General features: G+C 36.7%; 1 protein-coding gene across 6 annotated transcripts in view; it reads left to right on the forward strand.

Annotated features, from left to right (window-relative positions):
- The window catches only part of NFIB (nuclear factor I B), a 231,400-nt gene that overhangs the window by 212,222 nt on the left and 1,580 nt on the right, over positions 1-17,598 (forward strand). For all 6 annotated transcript variants that reach the window (XM_023508423.1, XM_023508426.1, XM_023508424.1 and 3 more), the window contains one exon: positions 12,645-17,598. This exon is cut by the window's right edge and continues 1,580 nt beyond it. In XM_023508423.1, coding sequence (XP_023364191.1) covers positions 12,645-12,774 — 130 coding nt within the window. In that variant the 3' untranslated portion in view covers positions 12,775-17,598. The remainder of the gene's footprint in view (positions 1-12,644) is intronic.

Below are 17,598 nucleotides of genomic sequence, written 5' to 3' on the forward strand. Positions count from 1 at the left end.
TGGTTGTAATCCTCCACTTGTAGACAGCGTTTACTCGGACATTTGTTGTTAATGGGCTGCCTATCTCCATATTGGTTGATAGAAACTGCCAGAGAGTAGAATTTAAAAGAATCAAATTAATTAAATGTCTACTTTTACTTAGAAATCAAAAGAGATCGTATTCTATTTTTTAAAACTTGATGGCATTTTATTAAATTGATAACGACAATGATGACAACATGACTTTTCTTCTCTTTGAAGATTAACTTAGCATCTACTTTAAAATGGGTACATCATTACATGATTTTTTTTTTCAAGAACCTTGTGTTAATCCTTCTTTTGGGGAAAAACTATAGTATGTTCTTGTGAAAAAGAGGTAAACTCAATGGAAGCATCTTATTTAAATAGTCGTAATGATTAATAATCTTAATTAAATTCAGTGAAAGTAGCTTATTGAGGTAGTCTGAATAAATAAGTATTTTGAATGTAATTTAATAGCACAATGTTTGTGTTTTATTTTATTAAATAACTTTTTTATATTTCATGCTCTGCCTATTAGCAAAATGGCCCATGTCTGCATAGAAGTTCCCTGTATTTATAAGAATTGCAAATCAGATGAAGTGTACTCAAGTTTGTAAATGTGCTTATAGCTGGGTAAACTTCCAAATCTTCAGAACATTGATGTAAATTAAAATAGGATAGGACCTCCACAGTATAGTAAAGGCAAATAAAGATGTAGATTACTGGAGGTTTAAAATATAACTTCACCTAGTTCTTAGTAACTTTTTGAACAAAAAGAAAGATATCTCCCCCCCCAAAGAAAAGGTGAGTAGACAATCTCAGAACACATGTATTAACATGAAGGAATAGGGTAAGTAAAGGCAGTTCTTATGGAAGTATTTTTCATCTTACAAATCCTCTGCTTGGTGAAGAATCAGTATAGTAATCAGTTTCTCGTCAGAGAAATTAAAAAAAAATTCAGAATTTAATTAAAGTTTCTTTTCTTCCCCTCTCAAAAAATAGCAATTTTTTAGATTAGAAGATAGTGATGCATAATGATTCCAAAAGCTCTTACAAATACACTTTTAGTTTGTTTCTTCCCTTCTTATCATGATTCAGAAAGCACATACGTTCCTTCATAAACAGGTATTTACTGAATCTTTATGGTGGCCTGTCGTAAGTACCGTGACTGATAACAGATATAGTTCCTAAAATTCTAAGTATTATACATTTCAGAATACATAAACTGAAGTGAGAGAGCAATTTTATTTACTTTGTTATAGTTTTCAAAAATGGAGACAGACAGAATTTACATTTCATGGTACAAATAGGCCGTGTCTGTGGCCCAACAGCTTTGTTCATAATTTATATCTAGTGCCTCTGTTTGTTGTTGTTTTTTTTTCTTTGTGGGTTTTTGGCCGGGGCTGGGTTTGAACCCAACACCTCCAGCATATGAGCCTCCCTACTGCTTTGAGCCACAGGCACTGCCCCCCTATATTTGTTTTTAAAACTTAGTTTTTTTTCCTACGAAGAATGTTAAAAAGGGAAGTCATAAATATCTGAAACACGGTGACTTTGAGTCAGATAATAGACATCTGGAATCTTCAGGGCGTGGCTACATCTTTAGAATCATCTGCATAAACTGAAAATACGGGTGATAACGTGCAACTGTCTAACCTGAAAATATGTGTATCTATCCAACCAGAGGATCAGAGAATGTGCCTTTGTCATGATGGTTATTTTTGTTGTTTCTGACAACAGGCGGTCCCTGGAGACTTTGCAGTAGACAAGGATAAAGCAAAGGGGACGTCTTGGTTTTGCTTTATTTTGTTTGGATTGTTCAATATTTGTTACCATTAGTTTCTTCGTATAATCACTTGTCTGTGGTCACCCTCTTTTCTGCTGTTGGGGTTTCATGTCCAATGCAGCTTCTTTCCCAGGGCTGACAATGGCAGTGCTGAGGGAGCGTGCGAGTTAAGGAAGCTGGAAGATCCCTTCCACCCTCCCTCCCCCCCACCCCACGTACAGACATTCCCCTTGGAACCAAAACTGACTCTCTGGAGCCATGTTCACAGATCTATCAGGTTGCAGCCCTGGAGGTGGTTTGTAGTTTCGGCCTTAGCATTTTGCAACCCATTTGAGTGTGCACATACGTATGTATGTGCTTACGCAAAGGAGTTTGAGCCTTAACAAAGTCCATTTTTCTGCCTATGTGAAAGGTCAGGTACTGCAGTTAACACAGAGTGAAACATTGGTGAAGGGCCCCCTTCTCTGTCAGTCACGACAAGTTCAGGTCCTGGGAGGGTAATAGGTGATGAACCGCTTAAGGTAGGTACTGTCGTGTTTATGCTTTGTCCTCCCATGTGGACTAGTTACTTCCCTGCAAACGCGAGTCTTGTTGAGTATAAACACATACAGCAGTTACTGCTGGGTCTGGCTTACTTTCTTGAAACTATAGCCAGAACATAACTTGGACTATCAAATATAAAAGAGAGCAATATAATTGAATGAAAAAGCAAACTGAAGGACAACCCAAGAATAACATAAACCTAAGTTATTTTAAAACATTAGAGGGAGCGCTTTATGCAAAGGAGAAACTGAATGTATTGTTTCATTCTTTTCCCCCCCTTCACCCCTTTCAAAAAACCGTACAGCCTCAAGTGAGTGGCTGTATGTGTCTGATGGCTCACATAAACAGAGAAGTCTTCAGATGGCTAAAATAAACATGCGCGTGGTACTGAAGGATGTGTTTACAAAAACCATTTGCTCAGCCTCTGAAATAATGAATAAATGAAGATTCTACTGAAATAATTGGAAGGATTTTTGTGTTTCTGCTGATGCCATAAGTGAATGGCACCAAAGAGAATTTCATCAGTTATTTTCCACATTACACGTGTTAGCAGTTCTTTCCTACGAGTGGAATGCTTCATCCTAAACTTTACACATGTTTTTGTAAGAAATTGTCGTTTATTACTGCAATTCTAGAGAGTCACTTGATTTCCCAAGAGACATTTAGCAGCCAGTAAAGATTATATGGATCTTGTTGGTCAGGAGAGAGAAGGCAAAAAAAGAAGGTGTATACCGGCCTTCATTTCATACATATAACTTAATTTGCATAACACTGCCCTCCACCAGTTCCCTTGCTTTGTCCATAAAATTATTCTTTGAAAAACCTATGCTCTCAAAAGGTTTAAGGATGAATATTTAAACAAAAACAGTTTGCAGTTATCGGGTTGCAAAGCGTATAGTTGTGTGACCCTATACGCATACATGTGTAAATATATATGTATGTGTGTGTATCGCCACATATTATGTGGCATGTGTATGATAAGAGCGGTATGGATCTTGTCCTTAGGTGATATTAAGAGTTAACTTTGATTTCAGAGTTACACTTAGACCGTCTCTGTGAATTCACTAGGTTAGCATTTCCTGCTCTTGGTTTGTTATCTTGACACATAACTACAGTACAACAGCTGGGTTGTTCCTGGAGTTCCTGGGGGGAGCTTTATTCTCCGAGTGCTGAATTTCCTTTTCAGCTGTCAGCTCTAAAGTGTGTTCAAATGTTCTACTTTTTATGTACCATTCCGGGCCCCTAGCACCACTCTGGGACCCTGATAGAAATGCTGATAAGGTAAATGAATGGAAGAATCTTTGGTTCAAGGTGGAGAATTGCAAAGGCCACAATTGCACATGACCATTCTTTGGGAATGGCGCTGCTAACTAGGGTTGCTTTTTGTATTTGGATATTCTATGTAGGGGAGTTGCTCCATTCTCATCAAAATTATTTGCACCTGTTATAAAATCAAAACTAAAAACGTTACCATTCTTCAAAATGGTCTTGGTTTGATTTTCACAGACCCACAACATCTGTGATCTGGCCATTGAAAAATATGTTGGGATTTGTTGTAGTTTGGCCTAACTTTCTCTATTTATAAAGAAAGATTTGTACAACACGACGTTTCCTTTTTATCTAGCGAAACTCTTCAGAACACTTCCTAAGAAATTAATTGTATTCCAGCCAGACTTGCATGCTGCCATCCCACAGGAAATGGGTCAGCAATCCATTAAGATGCCATTAGATAATCTAATTTGGAACTTAATCTCTAAATTAACCATGCTCCATACTTGAAGCATACTTGAGAGAAAGAAAAAAAGTTTACGTTTGAATCGATAGGGGAGCCGAAGCGTGAAGAAGGCTGTTTGTTTTTTCTGTAGCTGTGGTCACGTCTCAAGCCGTCTGGTAACCAGGAGAAACCAGACATGATGTAATTCCAGATTGAACTTGAACTTCAGGGACTTAGGATGGGGGAACAATGGACCATAGGAATCAATAATGTCCATTTTCCACATGATTATGTTTGGAGCTTTAAGTTAACCTTTATGGGAGAAGCAGCAGGATCTGCAGTGTGACCAAAATGAGATGATCCCAAGACAAGATGTTAGAGGAAAGAAAACAACTTTTTCCATGATATTTTCTGAGCAGCACTGCAGATTCCAGCAGGATTAGAAAAGTTCCCGCTCTGCAGTAAACCGGTGGCTTGTTCAGAGCACTCTTTGTTCACTTAGGTAGGACAAACTTAATCTTACGTTTCCTGTCAGATGATTTTTGGCAGCCCTGCTAGAGAGGGAGGAGCGTGATTCAGAAATTCCCAAATGTAAACCTTGCTGATTAACCCTTTCCAATGAAAGGAAGCATGTTAAACACCTCCCGTACTGAATATGTTCTATGGAAAGTGCCATATTCACGTGTGCATGGCGTCCATAGCAAATCAGGGCCATCCCGTGGTCTGTGCATCATCAGTAGCTTACTTACCTTTTCTGATTCTCACGCTTACTGGTGCTGTTGTAGGCATAAGGTAAATTTGTAGTCATATTTAACTTAAGTAAAAAAGCTATAAATGCACATATATAGTAACAACCATAACAAATTACAAAAGAAAAAGTAAAGGCCTATTCAAGTTCACGAAATTGGAAGACATAACTTCTGAATAGTCAGAAATTGTAGAAAGTTACAGTTATTCTCTCCCCTGTTCACCTTGTTTTACGGGAAGCAAGATCTTTTGCCTATGTGAACAGAGTAGCATGATATTCAAAAATGTTCAGTCCCTTAGTCGTTTGTACATTTATGCTTCAGACTTCTGATAAAAACAAGTTTCATCCTTTAGAGATGCAGTTGTGCACATAATACTGGTTTCTGCTTTTAAATGAAAATTATTTGTGAAAGAATCTCTTTCTGGCTTTTGTATCAAACTTACATTTCTATTTAATTTAGTATGCCTTGGGTGATTTTTGCTAGTGAAAGGCACTGTTTTGAAGCACTATTTTTGTAGAGAATTTTGTCTGCTGTTGAAGAATCGCATATGCAAATAAGAGGAGCAGTAGGGCTTGTAACAATAGCAGTGAATAGGAGCCCCGGGTTAGAAAGGAAGACGGGGAGAGAAAAGGGCTGGAAATCAACATGTGGGCTTCTCCACTGCAGCATGGTCTGTGGGAGGAGATAAAATCATTACTCCAAGCCTGATTATTTTATATTTTTTTAATTGGCTAAGCCTTCCCACAGCCACATAAGTTGTTATGTATGTATACATGTGTAGACTGTAATTTATTTATAATTAGTCATCTTCATAATAATGCTTCGTCTTTCATTTCAGTTCTAAAATATAAGAAAGATCAAACATAACTATTTTAAAAAATCTGCTTAATTTGGCCTATGGCAGGGAAGAGCCTTTTTCATATTTGTTTAAACTATTTTAAGGAAATAAGTTTTTATTGTTTTTAAGTATATAGATTTCTGTGTTGAAGAGTCTGCTCAGATTAAATAAGAGCTTTTGACTAAAAGAGTACAGTAATTGTCATGAGCACATTTAACATTTAGTGATGGCGGTCTCATACGTAAGGCCTTACCCCGTGCCCTTCATTAGATAAAATATTTCCCTGGCAGATGCCATTATTTTCCTTAGAAAATGCTAGCACTCATGCATGGTAAAGTTAACATTCAATCCGGTGTGCCCCAATCACAAAACTCATCTGAAACAACTGAATATCAATTAATGAGGTTTGATGGCCTACCATTCTGATATGCTATTTTCAAAACTGGTGGTCCCCCAGGAAAAGCAATAAAGAAGGCTATTTACCTACTTAGTTAAGAAACAAATACGTTTCTCTTTCATTACTATGAAGTGCTGTTGCTTGCAGTCAGAATCATTCCATAAGCCACCTGCAGTTTATGATATTTGGTGTTTCCCAGAGAGCCCACAAGAGTACTTTGCAGTTCAGGTAAGAGCTAGCCAGGGAGCTTTCTGATAGAGATTATTACAAATAGTAATAATCATTAGAAATCATCTTGCATGCAAATAGGATCATTCAGATGGCAATAATGATCCCTGAAAATGGGAAGAATAAATCGAAGAAACACAAGACCTACGTAAAAGCACTTTGTATATTTCACTTTCATCCTAGCCTCCTCCGCAATGGAACTTAACCAGCAAATTATTTACACACAGCTACATCTGTGTACACATACAATAAAGGGAAATATTGCATTCAGCTGAAAAGTAACTGAATAAATAAAATACAGTTATTTGTGCTGAAGTCTGGGCTGAAGAGTTACAGTTCCATCGCCATGGCAGTGTGTCCCCGTGATACAAACCTTAATTCATAGACTCCTTTATAATAATTCAGCAGTAATACAAATTCTAGTCCAGTGGAAAAAGTCAGAATGTTTGACAAAAGAGGGAGATGACAAAGTGTAGTGGATAAAAATATTGATCCCAGAACCGTACTAGTCTATTTCAAATTCCAGCTTCTGTGACTTAATAGCAATATGAATTGGGCAAGACGCTTACCTTCCTAGTTTTCTCATCTGTAAAAGCAGGATAATGATGGTCCTTTCCTATAGGTTTTCATGAGGATTAGAAACTTGAAGGTAGATCAGGCTCCTAGAACAGTACCTAACAAATAACACACACTATAGAAGTGCTAGCAACTAGTATAGTTAGGAAATACCATATTCTTTGTTCTAATACATTAATAAAAAGTCAACTTAAATGCTACTCGTTTATGCCTTAAACAGGTCTGATTGAGCATTTTTTTCACAAGACTTAATCTATAGCCTTTATGTTGTTTTGACGTAAGCGGTCAGCCCAAATCCATATATATACATACTATCCAGGACAGCGTGGTTTCTTACTTGTTACTTAATTAACCCACCCTGCCTGGCTTTTCCAGACATTTTTTTTTTTTTAATTGTTGAGGATTCATTGAAGGTACAAAGAACCAGGTTACACTGATTGCATTTGTTAGGTAAAGTCCCTCTTATAATTGTGGTCTCCCCCCCAAAAGGTGTGTCACATACCATGACCACCCCCACACCCCCCTACCAGACATGATTTTAGCTATTAACAGGGAAAATTGTTTATGGGGCATTTTTGGAGAAACATGGATGCTTGTATGTTAATATTGTGCCAATAAAATTATTTAGCCAAGGAAGTAAAAAACTTTCCTTCTCGTGGATATCTGAAGCTGGTACAAAGAAATTAAAGGTAAATCCTTCTTTTAAATTAAAATATCTGTATTATTGATTCCCCAGTCTTTCTATGCCATTGCTTATTTTTATCACTATCAGTAATGTAGCTGTTGGTAGAGTTGAAGTATGTATGACTATGTACAATTCTTGGTGCTTCATTTCTGTAATGTTGGTTAAGCTTCTAAAAAGGGTCCTTACTGCCTTCTCAGTAAATACAATAGTCTCATGATTAAACAGTATGTAAATTCTAAATAGGCTATATTATTACTCTCATGAAAGGTATCCGAATATGGGAGCCTCTGACATTTTATAAACTGTTTAACAAATGGTTTGCCCAATCCATTAAAAACATTATCAAATAAACACAAACTAATAATAAGTGAATTTTGCCATTCCTAAAATAGCTCATTTTAATCTCCCAGGACTAATAGATAAAAACTTTGACTGTTTGTTGGGTCACTTGACTAAATGGCTTCCCATGTGTTTATTTGGCACCCTGTGGTTCGTCAGTGGATCTGAAAGCTAAGGGCCTAATCCTTTTTGGCCAAGAAGACATGGCCACAGAATGCATCTAAGAATGTAACCAGAGCAATTTTCTCTCTTTCTTTCTTTGAAAGGTGCAGTCTATTTACTCCTTGTAGATACAAAAAACAAGTAGTTAGTCCAATTTATCCAAGATAAGTAAAACTGTGAATAGTGTATCATTTTTAAAGGGAAGAAGTGGGTATCTTCTTTTGTCTTAACCCTCACATTAAGTGTCCCTCCAGGGGAACTTCAACTAGATTTGTTTTCAGAAGAGAGAGACACAGAATTACAAGATGAACCACATGTTCCATGCCTAAGCTTCTTCTGCCTCAGCCTCTTACGATCCACCTTGTGTGGGGTATGGGAAGTTCATTGTCTCCTGAAGCAAGTGAATTTTGCCCTCAAAGAACTTTGTTCAAGGTTGGGCCAGTGTTTGACTCCCCACAGAGGCGATGCAGTATTGTACAGTGAAGTGGCCAGGGAAACCCGAAAAATGATTCATGTCCGAGGATCAAGTGGGAGACTCTGGGCAAGTAACTTGTTTCAGTTTCTTCATATGTGAAATGGGGATAACGATGGCCATTTCAAGAGCTCATTGAGGGAATTAAGTAGCAGCGTATGTAGAACAACAAAGAACCTTGTCAGTCCTCAGCCTGGTTACCGTCTGAAAGGCTCTCCTTTTGGGCTCATTGAGTCTACCTGACTCAGGCAGACATCCACAGGTCTTCCCAGCTCAGCTGCCATCTCTTCCCTGTCTGCCTTTAGCTGCTTCTCAAATGACATGATTTGGTGAGAGTCTCCAGCAAAGAAATGCCATAGTGTGTGTTTGAAGACTGATGCCAAGAAGAAACACAGTGTTTCAGAGATAGTCTTATTAGCAGAAAATTAAGCAGGACTATTCATGTTAAGTATTACTATTAAAGGATAAAATAATTTGTGGGCCATATCATACATTTTGGGCTAAATAGTATGAAAATATCTATGATATCAGACATTTTATTTTGCAATTTTGATTTAGATCTTATGTAATTTTTTATAATGAGATACTTCATTATATACATAGAGTAGTCATCACTAGGGTGAGTTGTGCTTTGTGTTAAAGCCCCCCCGCCCCATCAAAATCTTTTGTGCTTTATTTTTTGGGGCCTGATTTTTGGCAAAATAATTCTTTTCTTTTCTTTTTTGTTGGTTAGGGCCAGTTTATGTTTTCTAAAGGTGTACTTTCAACTTTCAGTCATGCTCATCTGTTTGCCTAAAGACAGATTATTTGGCAGTGGAAAATTTGATGAAAACAAAGTAAATGCATCCTTGAAGAACTGTTGTTCAAGTAGCTGAATTTGACCTTGAATATTTTGAAATCCTTTTAGTTGTATTCTCATGTCTCTTGATAAAATGCAGATTGTTGGATTGGCTTTAAGATTATCCATATAGTAATTCTCATTCCATTACGAATTAAGACTATAAAGCATTTTACATATAACTAATCTGTATCATGTATATGTATGTGTGTTTATTTTATCCATACAGTTGGCATTATTTTATCCATGGTATAGCAAAAAAGAGTTAGATATATAAAAAGCACTGTTACATTTTCACCCAGATAACTATGGAACTTTAAGTACTATGTTTTTAAATTAAATGGCCTATATTTTTTTGATTAAGCATTTTTCTATACATTTGTTACCATAGTCTTTGGCTCAGTTTTACCAAGTTTTTTGTAATGAGACTTCAACAAAAAAAAACTCTAAAAAAGTGCCTGTGCCTTATAGTTCTGAACTTAACCTACAAATTGGCAGTAAGAGACTTGTAAAACTCATGTATGGGGTCTGCATAGTGTTAATGTTTGAGATTTATTTCCCCCCAAACGTTCATAAACAGTATTGACAAATATATTGCACTCTGCAATTTTGATATGGCCATAATGTAGGATGGGAGGTTTGAAAGGTTTAAATAAACATTTAAATTAAATTTGTTAGGCATTTGGCAGCAAGAGTTCTGTTAGGGACTAGCATCAATTTATTTATGTTGAGCATTTTCCACAAAAATAATATGTGTCTCCTTTAAAGAACTGAGTAAGAAAGCTATCACAGGATAAACCCTCCATTGTTATCTTCATCTTTCTTATGGTAGACGTGTCCATTTAAGGAGCCATACTTATTTTCAATCATTCAAACCCACTTTATATCCCTAAAGCATACAATCTCTAAAGGACTTTAAGCTCATTTCACTTGGGGCACTTGTTGGTTTTGCAGAATGATTTGCTTGTTGTCGAGGATCCTATTCATTCTAGCTAGTCTTTCTGCTTTTGATACCATGCTTCTTGTAGGGGTTAAAAACAAGGGATATCCATTTTTGTAATTTATTCCATTTGTTAAGAAATAGCCTCAGCTGTGGTCAGACCCTGTAGGGAACAATAAGGCCAGGTCATTTTCTCTGTCGAGCTTACCTTCCAGGCAGTAAGATAATCACAGATGCAGATAATTACGATGTGAAGTAATAAATGCTGCAATAGGATTGTGTACAAAGTGCAGTGGAAACACAGTTGAGGGGAAAGTGAGTTTCATGATGCATTATGTAACATTGTTCCCAGTCAAGAGTGCAAATGCTGAAAATGTGTGTGGGAAGAGAGAAATATGTGAAAACAGTTAAGTGTCTTAGACAATGTTTCAATAACGTGTATCCTTATCCTTTAGAATTGTAATTTTTCATTAGATAATGAGGAAATAGCTTTTTAGTTTGAATGTGATTATCCCTCTTTCATTAATTTTTCTTAATCCTGAGCATCTCTAATTTTAAATTCAGAGATGGAATGCCTATTGTCTTTTTATAGGAGACCAAATCACAAGGTATTCATGAATATATGTAATTCTGGGCAATACCTTTTAAAAAGATCTAGCCGGGTGTGATTGGAAACAATTAATTGATTTTTTGTTTGTTTATCCAAAATTTTACTAAACACATGCCGTGTTCTCAATTCATATTAGATGGTTAGCAAAAAGAGAAATGGACTTTGCTGTCCTGGAGCTTGTAGTTTAATTATAAAATCACTAGAGCATAAAAAGGTCACTGTGTTTTTGGTTTTTGGTTTTGTTTTTTGAAATATTAACTCAGAAATATGTACTAAGACATGTAGCAACAAACAACCTTTTCCACAGAGGTACTACCAGAGTGAAAAATGGTTTATATCAGGTTGTTTTTAAATACAAATTTGGTCCTTCAGGTTAATATTCCCTAAAGGCTTTTGTCCCTGTGGAATTCAAACATGAACAAACGAGCATATCTAGATTGCTCACAATAGTAATAGCGTTCATCTTACCTCATGGTTTCAAAAGTAGGGCAAAGGATTCTAAATGAAATCTGAAACATTGAAAGTGTTTCATGTTCGGCCCTGACTAACCAAGTATGGAATTGTCAGTTTGGTGTTCCCTTGGTTCATGATTTTTTATCAAGTGGTTACTTTGCTGCCCTTCATTCTGGGTTGAGTATTGAGATAGGTCAGATCAGGTGTACTCCAAAGCGTACAGTGTGGGGTGATTTTACGTCATGTAGACCTGTTGTTATTTCCCACAATATACTTCCTTAATAAGGGATGATACCACTAGCAATGAGAAAACTGCTTTCCGAACTTCTTTTTACACACAGGGAAAGGTCAGGCTGACGGGAGATAGGCAGAAATCTCGTTTGCTTACTTCCTCCAGCCCTCGTCCTCACTCACCCTTCCCAATATTCAAAACAGCTCAAACGTGGTGTTATTACTGATGGGAGGAGCAGGAAAGTTCAGGCCTGGGTTGCGATCCAATGTAAAAAAACAGAAGTTGGAAGGAAAATTCTGATTCTCTCGAAGGGTAACTTAGGAGGGTGAGAAGACCACTGGAGAGCTATAGAACTTGTAAGCACAAGCAGAGGCCCTTGTAGCCTCTCACAAATGTGAGGACAAAAAAAGCTGTGTTCCATTTTGCTTCTATGATTTTCATTTGTTTTGTCTTTACCAAGATAACTCCAGTTAAGATGTATTTTGATAATTTGGCAATTCAAATTGCATACTATGCACGGGCCTACCTTTAAAAAGTATTTTTTCCTATTGTGAGAGGGAGAGAAGTATCTTTCCTTTACCTTCCGATTTTCTTTAACCTGTTAGGCAGGTAAAAATTGAAACCCATCTTACTGTTGAATTGCTCGCGAATAAAAGGTAAAATAAGGTTAGGATTAGGATATAGCTGGCAAACTATATTGGGTCTAGTGCTTTTCTTCTTCTTTTTTTTTCTTTTTTGAATAGCAAAAAAATAATATAGCATTTATGTTGAAGTAGATGCAATATTTGAGGAAGAATAAGCTTGATCAGTTAGAGTCCAGCAATTGTGGATGTGTCCTACTCCAGGTTTTTCTGCCTCATAATTACTCTTCCTTGACATGAAAGGGATAAACCGTATAGTCTACATAGGTATAATAAGAGGCATTTGGCACATTTATCTTATATTAGACTGTAATTTTGAAAAAAAGTTATCGTAGTAATTTGATGCATCTGGAATTTGTATTTCTCATATTGATGTCGATTGTAACATTGTGCTTTTTCTTTTTTTCTCTTCCCTCCCCGCTGCTCTGCTCCTCTCAACAGTCCTGGTACCTGGGCTAGCTTGGTTCCTTTCCAAGTGTCAAATAGGACACCCATCTTACCGGCAAATGTCCAAAATTACGGTTTGAACATAATTGGAGAACCTTTCCTTCAAGCAGAAACGAGCAACTGAGGGAAAAAGAAATACAACAATAGTTTAAGAAATTTAAAAAAAAAAAAAAAAAGAAAAGAGGAAGACTGGACAAAACAAAACAAAGGGAGAAAGGAAAGAAACTGAAGAAAGAAGATGATAGACCAGCAATTGCAGCACTTACAATCACTAATTCCCTTAGGGTTGAAACTGTAATGACATGAAAAGGGTCGATGATATTTCACTGATGGTAGATCGCAGCCCCTGCAACGTAGCCTTTGTTACATGAAGTCCGCTGGGAAATAGATGTTCTGTCTCTATGACAATATATTTTAACTGACTTTCTAGATGCCTTAATATTTGCATGATAAGCTAGTTTTATTGGTTTAGTATTCTTGTTGTTTACGCATGGAATCACTATTCCTGGTTATCTCACCAACGAAGGCTAGGAGGCAGCGTCAGAGGTGCTGGGTGACAGAGCCATGAGCCAGCCATTTTTTAAGCACTCTGATTTCTAAAAGTTAAAAAAAGTATATATAAAAATCTCTGTAGCCTTTAGTTATCAGTACAGATTTATTAAATTTTGGCCCTTAACCCAGCCTTTTCCAGTGTGTAACCCAGTTTGAAATCTTAAAAAAAAAAAAAGAAAAAAAGAAAAAAAAAGGAAAAAAGAGAAAAAAAAGAAAAAAGGAAAAAAAACAGTTTGAACACAAAGGCTCTATGGAAGAAATGCCTCTATGTAGGTGAAGTGTTATCTCTGCATGCAACAGTAAAAATTAATATAATATTTTCCCCACAAAAGAAACACTTAACAGAGGCAAGTGCAATTTATAAATTTATATCTAAAGGGGAATCATGATTATAAGTCCTTCAGCCCTTGGACTCTAAATTGAGGGGATTAAAAAGAATTTAAAATAATTTTGAACGAATTTATTTTCCCCTCAGTTTTTGAGGGCATTAAAAAGGCATTAAATCAAGACAAATCATGTGCTTGAGAAAAATAAAATTAAAACACAGCACTTATGTTGGTTTAGCTGCAGCCTCCTTGGAGGTAGAATTTATTTATTTAAAATTACTGGTTGCATCAAGAACCCATAGGGTGTACAAAAGGTTCTATAAAATCTGCATTATAGAGACAAAGAGGCAGGCAAATCCATGTCACAAGGGTAAAGCTTACAGTTTACAAACTGGGAACGCCAGGGTGTAGGATACAAAAAAAAAATGCACTCTTGAGAAAACAGATGTAATCAGGGTGCTGAAAACTTGCATGGTGCTTTCAAACATTAGCCTTGTTCAACAAATTTCTTGTATTGACAGATCCATAGTGTGCATGGGCAGACACATTTTTGCCTCTATGTCTCTTAAAATTTTAATTAAAAATACTCTTTCCAGTAATCCTAATTTGCACGAAGATATAATGTCCACATTACGTGCCTTGCCTTGAAATCTAAAAAACAAAAAACAAAAAAAAAACACAAAAAAAACAAAAAAGTGACATCACTACACTTGTTTTGCTGCATTTATTATCATTTTAAATCTTTACCATTTTTATGACAAAATATTTTGTACTCCAGACGAAGAAAAATGTGTGACATCATGGATTTTTTAGACAGTTATACCTTTATCTCACATTTATAAAGCATATCATGGCTGTGTATAGTTGCCGCTTAAAAATTGTAATCGACCAGCAATATTTTCAGTATTTTGGTGTTTTTTTCTATTAACCTTTCATGTTTTTCATCTTCCAATTAATATTTGGGGGGAGGGGTTTCAAATTTATACGAATTATGCAATACCAAGTTTTGCCTATGTAGGTAGTGCTTTTAGCTGTATTGGTTATTATAGGTAAGTACACAGATTTAAAAAAAAAATAATGTATGCTTTTTTTTTGTTTGTTTGTTTTAATTGACCAAAGTGGGTACTGCTATTTTTGCAGTGTGATGAGGTCCTTTTGTGTACTGAGAGATGGACAGGGGATTTTTTTTAATATACATATATATATATTCTGGGGGTGGGGTGGGAGGATTTTTAACACTTTACAGTGTAGCTGTGAAGCAGTGCACCCTGAGATGGGCCTGGGCTGCAAAGCAACTGTTCTGCCTACTGTGACGAACTTCAACTTACACAGGTTCCCCCCTCTCTAACTTCCCACCTGGGGTGCAAGCTGAACTCATTTCTGGTTTTCATAACAACAACATAGTAAGAACGAGCAAACACAACCAATTCTCCTGGAGGCAGACTTGGCTTAAAAAGGCAGACTTGGCTTGGTGGTAGTTTCTCTTGAAAGTTTCAGATCCACAGTGGAGAGTGAGCCTGTCTCCTATTTGGCAGAGATATCTGTCTGCATGTCCACATAGGGGATGCTGTACGTTTCAAGCTTTGGGGTTTAACACATGAGTATGCTTTCTCCTACACATCACATGAGACCAGCTGGAAGGAGTGCTCCCGTGTTCTTTCTCTGCTGCTTTTCGTCCCCATTTCTTCATTTCATTCATGGTAGGATATGATTTACCTGTGACTTACTACTTCAAATGGATGGCAGTGCACTTGGGTGGTTTGTTTTTTTTTTTTTCTTTTTTCGTTCGCTTGTTTGTTTTTGATATCCAGAAGATTGAACAGAGGATTGCTATTATTGAATGTATTTGGACTGATAGATTAAAATCAAAGTTCAATTTTTAAGTAACAAAAAAGTAAATCTTGTTTTCATTTTACTGCCCTTTTAAAACTGAGAGCCAGAGCAGAAGGGAAATACAGAATTTTAAGAAATGAATCTTCCTGTGGATGAAATAAACCCATAAGATGGGACTTTCTTTTAAGGAATAGTACCTCAAATACATATTTAATCTAGTTTTGAGGACTAGAGGGTGAATGGAGGCTGGTGGTTTTTTTTGTTTTGCTGCGGTTTTTTTTGCCCCCTTCTTCACTCCCCGGTTCTATTGAGGGAATTCATTACTGGAAGGAGAATCAGAATTAGTGACACACGGTAGGCTGTCTTAAGGAGCCCCTGACCCCCTTTCCCTAGGCCGTGGCCTAATAAAATAAAATGTCAATTGTTCTCACAGCGTATCATTTAATAATGAATACTTTAGAACAATGCTTATGGGCTGGAGAATTGTATTAGATTAGCCCATTCAGTTTGATAGCCCAAATGCTGAATAGCACAGCGGGATCCCAGCAGTGCAAGTTCAAAAGTAAGTCCAGTCATTTCTGTGATACTTGCCCTAGTAGAAAACAGATAATCTCAGCCAAGTTCTTCATGTATCTCTGACCTATTAGGTAAACAAATCAACCTCACAGGACACACAGTATTTTTGAAGGGCAGACTCGCTCTTTTTTTGCCAGTGAATGAGCAGTTCTAGCTAAATAAGTTATACACTGTGGCTATTCCTGCCTGCCTCTTGAATACAAAGGCCTAGTTCAAGTGTTGCTTTTTTATTTGACATCCACTTTTTTTTCTTCTTTCTTTTTGAGATGAAACTATTAAAAGTACTACTATATATATAAGATCTCAAATCCATTTTTCGGCCTCCTCCTCTTTTACCAGGAAGTATATTTGGACGAAAGGCCCCACTTTTGCAGGTCTTGCACGCCTCTCCCTTACCCAGAACTGCAGAGCTTCAGGATGGCGAAGGTCACCCAAGGGCATCAGTAGGCGCTGGTCTCTCCAGCCACCAGCTCCATGGCGCTGTTGCCATCCGCCACTCACAGTGCCTCTGAAGCGTGTTTCCCCTGGAGTGACGTGAGCATTTGAGGCTTGTCTAAGGAGAAAAAAACATAACACAGTGAAGGAGACTGTACATAAAGACATGGCAAAAATCTTAATTATAGCAATATAGTTATCGGGTAATGTTCGGGTGGGCAGCTCCATTACAAAAATATGTGAATGAATCTGTGAAGCTGCGAGTAGCAAGAAGAGCGGAAGGTCTTCTGAACGAACCGCCTACCTTGTAGACAGTAATTTGTACACTGTATAGTTTTGTTAAGAATTTTTTTTTAAATTAAAATTCCCATGTTTGTAAAGCTAACTTTTTAACAATTATAATGGAACTATATGTTGTTTCCATTTTTAAAGTAAACAAGAATATTCCTTGTTTAGAGGCTGGACTTGAGTTAAAACTCTCCAGTCTCTTAAGTTATGTATTAAAAAAAAAAATTCTGTCCATGTTAGGAGTTATTTCACAGATTCCTGTGCTTGAAAAGCATAGGATACTAATCCTTTAAAAAAGTGTAAATGGAGAAAAGTTATATTTTATGAAGGTTATTTTGTTGTATTTAGTATTGGAAAAGTTGGTTTTCAGAGCATTTCAGAATGTTGGAAGCACCACTGTCTTTTTATTAGTATATACGGCCTTTAGCAAAAGTTTTTGTGATTGTTACGTGATGGTATTTAAGGTTAAGTTTCACAGAGCATTCAGGATAGGCAGAAAACTACAGCAGTGCTATGTCTCACATCAGGTGTCCTCAGGGAGCAGAATCTTGGATTTGTGACTTGTAGCTTCATAAGGACTCAACGGAAGAGATTGCACAGGGACATCTTGAGCGGTGTGACAGCAGGACATGTTCTTGACCTAGATTCTAAATTCTATGTACTGTGTGAAACGATGAAGGCTGCAGAAAGTTATCCCGTATTCAATGTACAGTATTCATTTTTAATGAAACAACTCTACAATATTGCTGGCAGATAGGCCCCAAGCATGACATTCAATATAGTTTACATGTTCCTGTCAAGGTCTTTTGTTAACATTAACCAGCTGCATGCTTCCTGGACTTTAAGAAATTGGGTTTCTATAAAAACTTTTTTTTTTTTTTTTTAATGTGCAGGCTATTCACGTTCAATAGTAAAAGCTCAAAATTGAATGTTGTACT

Source organism: Otolemur garnettii, unplaced genomic scaffold, assembly GCF_000181295.1.
Source record: "Otolemur garnettii isolate 467f Iridium unplaced genomic scaffold, OtoGar3 scaffold00006, whole genome shotgun sequence".
NCBI lineage: Eukaryota > Metazoa > Chordata > Mammalia > Primates > Galagidae > Otolemur > Otolemur garnettii.